This window comes from Chamaea fasciata, unplaced genomic scaffold (genome assembly GCF_029207755.1).
Source record: "Chamaea fasciata isolate MVZ Bird 193981 ecotype frontalis unplaced genomic scaffold, bChaFas1.0.hap1 SCAF_3, whole genome shotgun sequence".
Lineage (NCBI taxonomy): Eukaryota > Metazoa > Chordata > Aves > Passeriformes > Sylviidae > Chamaea > Chamaea fasciata.
Window position 1 is genome coordinate 63,821,537 of NW_027094088.1, and position 12,015 is coordinate 63,833,551.

Sequence of the window (12,015 nt, forward strand, 5' to 3'; positions counted from 1 at the left end):
AACTTTTGACCCAGGACAAAGAAGCACAATTTGTGGATTAGCAGGGTACAGTGCTGTGATTGTGTTGAATACAGTGGTGGCTGAAAGCAAGGGGTTTGGTCTTGATAAGGTACTGTGTGATAGAGAATCATTATTCAATCCAGACTTCAGGTTAATTTTATGTTCCTGCACAATACAGAGGAAAATGTCAGAAGGAAGTGTGGTGGAGAAAAAAGCCCATTTCAGCCCCTAAGAAATTATTACAACAGAGAAGGAAAATCTATGAAAATCAATGAAGTCAGTAGTGTTCTTTCAATGTTAATGGACAATGAGCATTCAGTACTTGCTGTAAACTGTTACAGAATGGACACTGGGCTCACACTGTGGGTTGTGGTACAGCTTTTCCTTGTTACACCCTTGCTGGGCTGGGATACCTGCATTGCCACCCACAAGAGGATCCACCTCAAAATGGAAGCAGGACTGCATTGGAGCTTAGACATCATTGTTCTCCTTGCCCTTTGCAGCCATTGAACATGGTGGTGTTAAGACTGAATTAGTCATTAGCCATAGCCAACTCATTCAAACTCCTATTTTCTAGGATGTATGTATGCCTCTTGCCTTCCCACTTGCCCTCTCAAACTTGAAAATTAATTGATTTAGTATGACAGTTGCAGCCTCAGGGAACAGGTAACTTGGAACAGGAGCTGTAAAAATTACAAATATTTCAGTTATCTCCGTGGGATTTTAACTGAAATGCCCTATGAATTCATATGTATTCTTCCAAATATTGCATGGCTGGTATGCTATGCAAAAGATATTTGAACTTCTGTTCTTTGGATTGCAAAAAACGTCTCTGATGTGGGTTTATTGTTTCAGTTCCATTAGATTATTGAATAAGATCATTTTTCTCAAAGGACAGTTGATTTTTTGTTTTGTATAAATATATTGTCAAAGGTACAAGGTTAATTTCTTAAAACTGTAACACTTAAAACTATTGTTATCTGTGAAAGTTATAAAACAGAGTGGAGTTTTTTGTCATATTTATTCTTGACATACTTCCTCTGCTGAATGTTATTGCTTCATTGTTGAGTGTAATGTTGCTGTATTATTTTTTTCATAAAAATTTTAACCCACCTCATCTCATATGAGCAGATGGAATCTTCTTTTTGGTGGCTAGGGTTTTTTTTTTTTTCTTTGTTTTTTATTTTGGTTTTTTGTTTGGTTGGGTTTTTTTTGGGTTATTTGGGTGTTTTGGGGTTTTTTGTTTGGTTTGTTTTTGGTTTTTTTTTTTTTTTTGTTTGGTTTGCTTTATGGTTTTTTGTGGGGTTTTTTGGTGTGTTGTTTGGTTTTTGTTTTTTTTTTTCTTTGAGTCCTTTCCTCCCTGAACTTGTAGCTATTTCATCTGTAATACCTTAGTCCCTGTTTGTGTGCCAGGAACATAGTGTTTACCTACATGAATAGCCAGAGAATCCTTCATCCTCTGATTTCTCTGAGGCTATAGAAAAAATATATAGGAAGCTACTGTGTGATCTACTTAGTTAGATTTTTACATTTATCATTTACCTGAATATACTTTAACTTCTGCTGCCATATCTATTATTTACATTTTTAACAAATGTTGTCATGGTAATAAGGGGTTTCATTTCCTGGTGTTTTTAAGTAGTACTTTCAACAAAGTATATTAAAAGTTTATTCCCTCAGCTTTGTAACACATCATATTTTTCAACTGCAATTTTTATCTGTGATATAGTTAGCTTAGATGAGAACATGTACCTGATAGGGAAAATGCCCATTTAAAATTAAATTTAGAGTTTAAAATTTTGAGGAAATGCTACAGCAGTGGTTGCTTTAAATCATTATTTATTAATTTTTCTAGCTTGGATTTTTAATTTAAACAACTGCAGAAAATTAAGTCGATTTTACTATATTTTAAAAAGCGTGTAAATACAGGATTTAATTAATTTTTAAATCCATCAGTTTTAAAGTTTTCTGTGATTCATATAAAAATAGATTTTTTGCTAATAAAATTGGAATTACAGCTAGGAAATTTTAAGGCCTCTGGAATGGAAGAAAGTGGATCAGAAAAGGCTGCCTTGGCTGATTTCTAGGCTGGAAAGGATCAAGTTCTACTAAGATATGGGGCTGAAAAAGATGTCACTTGCTGTAAATCTAATGACAATCATCATGATAACCATACTTACCATGAAGATTTCCTTATAAAGGGGGTGATTTTCAGTTTTAAAAAGTCTGTGAAGAATGCAGATTCTTTATGAATCCTTTCCAAACACTACCGAAATAATTTTGAATAGAAGGCAGTTCTCCAGAACTGGTATTGATACACAGAAAGAGCTTTACATTAGCATTCAGTTCAAATCATATTTCTTATAATACTTTATTTAATTTATTTTATTTTGTTTTAGCCATGGATGCAGATGTGAAGAAAGAAAACCTCTCATCTCTGCAGCAGCTTGGTGTTGAAATGACAGTCAGGTACATGGTATTAAAATATTTCCCTAGAGTATTTCTGAGGGTTTGTTTGATTTTCATGGAATGACTTTAATAATGCTTAATCCGTCAACTCATTGCTTTATACCTTTAAATCTAAGATAAACTTAAAGAAAATGAATTCTGACTGAAATTGAAAAAGGTATTAGTACATAATTAAATTATCTTACATACAGTTTATGTATGTTATTATCCTCTATTTTTGTAAGGACTAATTGTAACGTGCTGGTAAGATTTACCATAAAATTGCATTATCCTGAATTATGTGTCTTTTTTTCCCTTGCATTACTTCTGTAAATGGTTCTGTTTAGCTAAGCTTACTTATATGCCATCTAAACATTTTGTTTAGCTGGTAATTTGCAGAGTTGTGATGATAGAAAAGCTTAGATGTCTATACTTCCACAGATTGCAATCTTTAGCATTAAAGTTTGAATTCTGATTATAATAATTACACATACAATAATTATGTCTGATTCTAAATATTGTACGTGAAGAAACTGAGTTGTGTGTGTTAGAGTACTTGCTCCTCCCCAACACAATCTCTAAAACTGAACTAAAGGGAATTTGAGTGAGGATTTCTAGCAATGAGCAGCAGATGTTGGCTGTGTATCCTTTCTTGGAAGAGTGTAGAAGGTTTTATTTAGTCATTTATGTGTATATCTACAGCATAGTTTTAGAGATGAACAATTTTATGGCAGTTTAACTTTAAAATAAAGGTTTATTAAGTATGATTTCTTCCTTTTTAGGAATTTAAAAAGTATTTAAAGAGGTGGGGTTTTTTTAACTTTTTGAAATAGATATGGAAAATACTTAAACTTGCTAGAAGAAGATGCTGAAAATGGGCTATGTTTCGTGTTAATGAATTGTGAGGAGTTTCTGAAACAACAGCAAAGAACTGTGGTATCTTCACTTTGTATCCTTTCCTGATGCTATAAGTTAAATAGTCTAAAAATTTCAGTAGAATTTCAACTCCTGGTTTGTACTTTTAATAGAGGTGTAGGTGTACAATATTTATGGAAAGAAATTTTTTTAAAGGAACACTTTTACTTTGAAATTTTATTAAGTTAAATGCATACCCAATGTACTCAAGAAAATGTTCACCCATTTGTTCCCATACTTTGTTGGAAGTGCAAATCTCATTCACTTTTGTCATCAACTGTTTTGGAGTGGTTTCACATTTTTGAATGTGATAAAGAGCATGCAGCAATTCACCTCTGAACATTTATGAGTATTTGTGGTACTGCCACAATACCAACACTGTTAATGATACTGCCCATGTAGTGATAAACGTGATAACTAGATGTAGTCTGATCAACAGGAGTAGTTAGACTTTTGATTTTTTGAGATCTACTGTGGAACTTCTTGGAAAAAAATTATAACAGATAACAGCTTTTCAACAAGCTTTGCTATATTCTTTTCTGTTAGGTTTGCATACCACTATTAAATTATACTTCAGGTGTATTAGTCAGAATTTGCCAAATCTCATTTTTAAGGCTTTTGGGTTTTTTTGGTAATTTTAACTCCTGTTTTATTCCTTCACTCTTTTCCTTTCTTGCACCTTATAAGCACACTCATTTTGGTGCAGGGTTTTTTTTGCATTTACTTGCTTTTTGTTTACTTTTACTGATTTTGCTTGACTACTTATGGACTGAAAAAAATTAGTATATGGGGGAAAACAGCTTAAATTGTTTCTCTTAATTCCACATGAGAGACAACTGTGCCTTGATGCTGCCTTCTGTGCAGCTCTGTTCCCCTTGGCCATGTCTAACAACCCAACTTCTGGCTCTGTGTGTGTGGGCCTCGGAAGGAGGAGAGATGTGGTTGCTACAGGAGAGCGAGGAGGAGATCTCTGCCCAAATTCCTTAACCTTCCCATTCAGGCTGCTTGCAGGAGCACTATGCTGGTTATGACTGGTTTGCATCTTCCATCTTCCTCATAATGTCAGGAGACAGGGAGAAGACACTAATGTTTCTTCAGCAATTTTCATGTCTTCTCGTTTCAGCATTTCTCTGGCTACCAAGACTGCATTTATCCGTAAGAATTTATAACCTGTTTCTTTCCAAAAGGCTCCTATGAAAGTTTACAAATGAGACTTTAGTAGTCTCCTTAGTTTGGCTTTTTCCTTGGTTTTTTTTTTTGTTGTTGTTGTTGTTTTTTGTTTTGTTTTGGGGTTTTTTTAACTGTTTTGGGGTTTTTTTGGATTTTTTTTCTAATAATTATATTTTCCTTAAGGCCCTCTAGCTAAATACATGAACCTGAAAAATTCATGGAAAAATGTAGCTCTGATATTTGCTCGAAATTTTGTTTAAAAGGAGAGAAGTAGCATGTGGACTGATAGTGAAGAAAATGTTAATGAATTTTAAAGCTGGCAATGAAACAAACTTTGTTAGTGGCATTAAATTCTGTGTGAAATCTATGATACTTCTGAATGACCTTTTTTTTTTCAATTATTAGAGTCCAGTAAGAAAGCAAGTCCATCCTTGTGATTTTTTGGTTTTTTGGTGACAGTTTTGAAATTTACTCAATACATTTGAGTATATTTACTACATTTTAAAAATTATTGCTGCACAAATACTGTATGATTGACAATTTTAACTTGTCAGTATTCTGGATTGAAGTTGTAATTTAGGAAGCATAATTTCTATCTTTCATTGTGGGTGTTCCCAGCTATTTAAAATAAAACCCTTTGTAGATTGTCATGTTTTCTTGAATGTTTTGAACATAAACAGTGAACTGTAGTCTCTACCAGAGAGCTCTGGGGTACAAGAAGCACAGATTAGGTTCTATACTTCTGCATGGAGGCTTCTGTAGCAATACCAAGTGATCTGTCTTGTGACCAGTCGGGATGATGGTATTGGTCCATTCAGCACTGAGTCTGGCCTGAGGTTGTGCCATCATAATGAAATTTGTGCTGAAATTTGCTCCATTGTGTGAGTTTAAAACCACTGGTGCCAAGGGTTCATTAACTGGAACTGGGCATTGATATCCAGAGCCTTCCATAGTGATAAAACTTTTGCTCCTTTTGCTGCACGTAATAGAATTTCACTCACACCCTCCACACATACTGAAAATATATGTGCATACAAAAAAACAACTTCAAATATCATGGATGTTCTACTCTACCACTAAATGGAGGAAAAAAATCCATCAGAAATCAGTCCTTTTTTTCCTTCTGTTCTCCTGTTTAAAATGTAACAACAGTTTTTCCATCCCTGTTTTGACAATTAAAGCCTGTCTACAATAAGGAACTAGACTGCCAGTGTACAGTAACAGTCTGGATATATTTATTGACACTTTCCTTTAGTTACCTACATGTTTTTCTCGATGAAAGTACAACCTATTTTGTTTATCCTTTTCTTGTCTCAAAAATAATCAGAATGACTTATTTTACAGATTAAAGTGTATATTTTTAGATATTGTTCTCAGCAAGGCATTAAAAAGCAACGCATTTCTGTAGTCTGTTATCCTGTTCCTCAATTTCGTTTTTGATGATGATGTTCCTGTTGTTGTTAACCAGATGCACCTGCCTGTTAATACAGTGGAATATGGCATCCATCCAGTCTATTTTTGCAGTGCTCACCACGTTGAAATGTTGCTGAAAGCTGAGTTACCCCTTGTCTGTTCAGCCTTCCACATGTCTGGTGTCACTCCATCCCAGGTAACCAATCCAAGTGTATTAAAGTACCATCAACCTAATTACTTTAATCTACAAAATCAAAGACACTGAGGAACTACTGGCCATTTTTTCTAAATGGCACTTGTGTGGTGGTTATAAAACTGAGGGTAAGAGATCAGAACACATAGTGACTTAGACCGTCTGAAAATAGAATGTGACTGATTCATAGAATAATACCAGTGTACCGGAGCTGATGACCTTTATTACATGTTCATGCAGAAAAATTGCTAAAAATAATGTATACTAAATCCTCAGATTTAGCATTTAAACAGAATGTCTTATTCTCTGGAATACTTATCTAAATTTTCCATAGGACAGAAATAGGTAATTTGCAGTAGCTATATACTATGAAGCAGTTCCTGTGATTTTAGAGAAAAATTAATTTTTGTATGAGCTATTCTAACTATTACAATCAGGTAACACACTATTCTTTCATATTAAAAAGATATTACAACAGAAAAATAATTATCTGCAATGCCAGCTTTCATTTTGCTCACAAGCAATTGTTTGGTAGTATGGAAAGCTATGGATGAAGCACAGTTTGTAAAGATTGCAATCATGATGAAGGGTAAAGAGCTCCATGCAGTGAGTTAGATTGTCCATGTGAAAGATATCTTGCCAGAGTAAGAAAGCGTATTGCTGTGCCAAGGCAAGAAAAATACTTTTTATCTTATACCTTCAAAATTCCTTTTTGCTGTGAGATTTGCAGCTGAAGAGACATTTTAATGGGGGCAGATTCCAGTGTGATACAAACATTGCTTAAAGTAGTCACCTTGGGGTTTGGTTTTTGAGGAGAGAAGAGTAGCGGATGAAGGAATTTATCTCAGGAATAAGGTGCTTGTAATAAGGTTCCTGGTTTTGGATGAGGAAAACACATGGGGAGAGTCACTCCTTCAGCTATTCTTGTGCAAATTACGCTATGTTTTTTTTTTTTAATTGTATGCACTCAGTAATAAACTAAATACACTTCTAAACTGCTAACAAGGGTTTTTTTCATTTATTTAACGAGTTACTGAAATTCCATTCGTGGGTGCCACTGTGTCTTCTGTGTGATTTTGCAGTTCTACTGCAGCATTAAAAACAAACTCTGAACTGTGGAAACAGTTCTGATGTATTTAAGTGATTGCGTGCCTCAATAAATACCTCAAAACAGATTTACTGCCAGACTATGGTTGTTGTCATCTAATTAGAATCGTGGTAATTCTGCTGCATATTTTTAAACACTTTAAGGAATGATTAGCAGAAGATTTGTGGTCTAGAACGAAATTAAATGTGCATTATACCTCTTAATACATTGTAATTTAGAACAGGGCAAAGGAGTCACTGTGTTCATACTCAGTTCATTAAATGAAACATGTCTTAGGGAAGGGCCTAACATTCATTTGTAATTCAGAGAACTGCTTTAATTGAAAGGAAAACCCACATTGAACATGCCTTCATCACTGTCATTACCCTTCTAGGCCACATTTAAAATGAAATCTTGAAAATAAATCACTTTTGCTTTCATTGGACTTTGAGTCTCAACGTCAGGAGGTGCCGAAACATAGTCGTACAAGTGAGATGCATGGATACAGGGTGTTAAGTTTAGTCAAACTCACTAGGAGTCTATTCAGAGACTGTGCATTAAAAAATGGTGAATCTTGTACTTCTACTTAAGCTTCTTTTGTACTTTATCCCTTTTATTTTCACAACTGGGGTAATGTTATAGGGAAAAGGTTCTGTAGTATAAAAAAGAGATAAAGCTGATCAATTATGACTGAATGTACAGGATGATTTAATTATATATAATTTCATTGTTATCTAGATCTGTCTGCAATGGATAACTCAGTGTTTCTGGAATTACATGGACTGGAGTGAGATCTGTCACTACATTGCCATATGTATATTCCTTGGTCCTGATTATCAAATATATATGTGCATTTCTGTGTTTAGACACCTACAGCAAGACATTCTGAAGCACACAGAAGCCCAAGATCTTCAGGTTTTTCTGAAAGTAAGGGTTTCTTAATTTTTCAACAGCTGAGAAGTAAAGCTATGAATACTGAGGATATATACATTACTTAATGTGAAACTCTTACTGAATTTCACTTAGTCATTTTAAATGAGTGAAATAATACTTTAACTTTATTTGTTCTCTGGCAAGAAATTGTGTATAGTATTTTACAGAAAATAGCTTTCGTGCATTTTGTACTGAACAATTTCCTTCATGAGCAGAGAAAATAGGCACATTAAGTCATGAGAGCATTTGATTCAGTTCTCTGTATGTGGGCCCAATCTCACTGAGCGAGGTGCTCTTCAGAAAGGTGAGTTTGCACAGTGGTCTCTTGCTGAAGCTTGTAGGGATGTGGCACGAAGCTGAGAAAGCTGGTAGTTTGAAGAAATGCAAATTACTATACAACCAACCTTGCAATTTCATGTTCTTTCCCAATTATAAATTATGTTTGGGTTTGGGGTTTTTTGCAGGGTAGTGCATAGCTATAGCTGCAGTCATAAATAGATATAGTATCTTACTCTTCTTCACAGGGACATTTTTGTCTTTTTCTCTAGTGTTTTTTCAACTGTCAGAATTTTTTTGAGAACTAGATACCTGCATCTTAGTCTGTCCTAAGAATAATAGTTTTCTGACTGGTTTGCATCCAACTTACATATTCTTAAATATGAAAACATAGCCCAATCAGCTTCCTTGAAAATGTTTGGTACACAGTCTAATAAATGTAGTGTTTTGTTTGTTTTTTTTCCCTGGTTTTGGACAACGTGACTTAAAAACTGTATCTTGATGACATTATTGGATAGATTATGTAAAATATAGATGAGAGAATTCTTATGTTGCCACATGCACTATAAACAGACTAAAGGTTGGGCATGGTACTGTTAAATTAACAAGAAAAGAATGTAAATTAATGCAGTACTGGAATATCTGCAATTTATTGAGTGACCATTGCAGAAAGAGAAGAGCATAGTTAACTTGTACTCCTGCTATTCATAAATCTTAATTAATTGAAACTAAAAAAAAATTGAACTATAAAATGGTTTGGGTTGGAAGGAACCTTAAACATCATCCAGTTCCAGTCCACCTTCCACTACACCATTGAACTTGGCCTTGGGCACTTCCAGGGTGTTCCACAACTTCTTTTTAGTGCCTCACCATCCTCAAGTAAAGCTCTTCCTCATACCTAATCTAAACCTACCCTCTTTGAGTTTGAAGCTGTTCCCCCTTGTCCTGTCACTATATGCCATTTAGTTGCAAACATATATGTATAGATAGACAGATAGATATAATTTTATATTCCACCATAGCCGTCTCACAGTGCATGCGGAGCAACGTGGAAGGTAAAATCTTATTTTTGCTTTGCTTCTGTGTAGAGGAGAAGAAATATAAAGACTATTTTGAATTCCTGTTCAACGCCAAAGTGGTTTTCCAAGCCTGAGTAGATGTTCTCAGGAGAATTCTACTTAGCAGAGATTTGCAGTTAACACACCAGAGGTACAGCTTATGTCCACAGAGACTGCCTCCAGAGAGTTTTTTTGCAGCACATGCTGCCAACAGTGATAATACTGATTAATAGATGATGAGTTCAGGAACAGATTAACCCTTTTTACCTAACCATTCTTCAGGATCCTGTGTTCTGGGGTGCATCCTCCTTATCCCTCCATTATAGTAGCCATGAGAAGGAACATCATCTGTTCATTTCTGTTTCCTGAAGGCACTTTCTTTTACTCTGTTTCTTGGAATTAGTAAGAATTATTCACTTGTAGTGGTGCAGAACAGTTTATTCTGTTTTTATTTAAGCACTTCATATAGATCTTCTTTTACCATTGATTTTAAAAACTCACATCTACTGTTTCTCTTTAGAATCTAGCTGGATATAAAAGCCATACTTAGAAACCTATGCCATGTGCCAGTGTAGAAATCCTCTTTCAAAAGAATATTTTAAGATCTGGCTTTCCCTTCTTAAAGCTTACTTTATTTCTCTTAAAAATCTTCAATGAAATAGTCTCCAAAAATGAGGTTAACAATGTCTCCATGAAATAAAATTCTCTGATACCAAGTGTGTAATTAGAAAACGAAACTGTCTGGAAGCAGATATTGCTAAATCTGTATTTCTAAAAAAAAAATATAATAAAATCTAATTTAAACAGCCAGACTCTGACAATCAGAACAAAATGAGCTATCTTTAGAAGCTTGGAATTCATTAAATTTGAGTTGTACCTTTTTTTTTTTTTTTTTACCTAGCTAATAAGTGCTTTCTATGTATATTTGTACAGGAGGAAGCACTGCATGGATTTCGAGTGAGTTATTATTTAGATTACATGGAAAGCTTGGAGGAGATCTACAGACCGATGCTGCTGAAGGACATGAAGACCATAAGAGCACAGAATACGTAGATGATGCAAACAAGCACTTTATTTTAGTTTTGATTACATCCTTTAAAAGGATGCTGATTGATTGATTGATACATCAGTCTCACCTAAAATCAGCCAGGCTGTTGAAATGTACATACTGTAAAATAAATGAGAAGGGTTTTCAGAATACAGTTTTTCAATAAGTCATACCCTACTTTTGATATCAGATTTTCTCAGACAGGTTATGTGCACAGCCTCATTTTCAGTTAGCAGAAGGCAGCTTCAGAAGCCACCTGTAGGATGCTGAACTGTCTTCTTTATAATGCCTTGAACCTGTTCTCAGCTCAATGTCTCTTTGTCAGACCCCAGCAAAATATGAAGGCTTTAGGATGGTGCTACAAGGAGATGACAAAGGGATTTTTTTTTAATATTTAGAAGCAACTGCTGTTGTGTATTCATGAGCATGAAAACTCAACAAATGAAAACCAAATTCTCTGTTCCAATTTTGTGGATAATGTTGAGGAAATGGGATGTTTGACTACATGCAATGAAAAGACTTGATTTTCCTGTCTTTAAAAAAATAAATAAAATATATGTAATAAAGCATTATTAGCCTTCGTTCTGAATGAAATTAGAATCTTAAAAAATTATTGTTTGGCTAAAGAAGAAGGGAAAATACTATGTTTTGTCAATACATGCTATAACATTTTCTTTACAGAATGACCAAAATCTTAAAATATTTTGATTAGAAAGTAATGATATAGTAAATATTTTGGAAGTCCAGTGGAAACCACAAATGTTGAAATTAGATTTATCCAATATTGTTACCACATTTCTGGGAGACAAACTAAGCATTACTGCAAAGTTCCTGAAAAACAACTTTGCTAGATAAAATGGATATACATACACAAATTGAGCACATACTGAAATTCAAATTATAAAACACATTAGAACCTGCAGTGAAACTTCTGAAATTATATGCAACCTAAGAGTGAACATTGACAAAGGTTTTGCCACTGATTTCTACTTTCCTGACTGTGCATTTCATAAGTTCACAAGTTTAGCTTTTTCTCCTGTCTAGCAATGATATGTTTTAAATATTTTTGCACTTTTGTGAACTGAGTTAGCTCACCTACATGAATAAAAGAGGCTGGCAAGTATGAGGAAGGAATTATGACAAGAACTGATAGAACCAAGTGTTTGCCTGACACTGACACTGAATGTTATGACTCGCATGATACTTATTTTTTTAACCTTAATAGCAGTTTCTCATTTCTTAAATAACCTTATTTTGGCACACATCTCAAACCAAGAAACAACAAATAACTAGCATCCAAGTAGTGAATAACACTCCAACACTAATATATACATGTTCCTAGACAAACCATGGTTGATTAAATACCCATTATGAAGTAAGTCATCAGTTCCTTTAGCAGCAGCAGAAATTTTTCAGGGAAATAAGCCCTTGTGATAGGCATATGAGTAACCCAGGGACTCTTGCCACATAAATA

At 34.4% G+C, this 12,015-nt stretch overlaps 1 protein-coding gene across 1 annotated transcript in view; it reads left to right on the forward strand.

The window, feature by feature from the left end:
* TBC1D32 (TBC1 domain family member 32) overlaps positions 1-11,110 on the forward strand; it is a 75,062-nt gene extending 63,952 nt beyond the window's left edge. The window contains exons 29-34 of the mRNA XM_066179323.1: positions 2,400-2,469; positions 3,282-3,397; positions 4,364-4,518; positions 6,002-6,142; positions 7,965-8,153; positions 10,427-11,110. Of these exons, the coding sequence (XP_066035420.1) occupies positions 2,400-2,469; positions 3,282-3,397; positions 4,364-4,518; positions 6,002-6,142; positions 7,965-8,153; positions 10,427-10,546 (791 nt within the window). The 3' untranslated portion in view covers positions 10,547-11,110. The remainder of the gene's footprint in view (positions 1-2,399; positions 2,470-3,281; positions 3,398-4,363; positions 4,519-6,001; positions 6,143-7,964; positions 8,154-10,426) is intronic.
* The last annotated feature ends 905 nt before the right edge of the window (positions 11,111-12,015 follow it).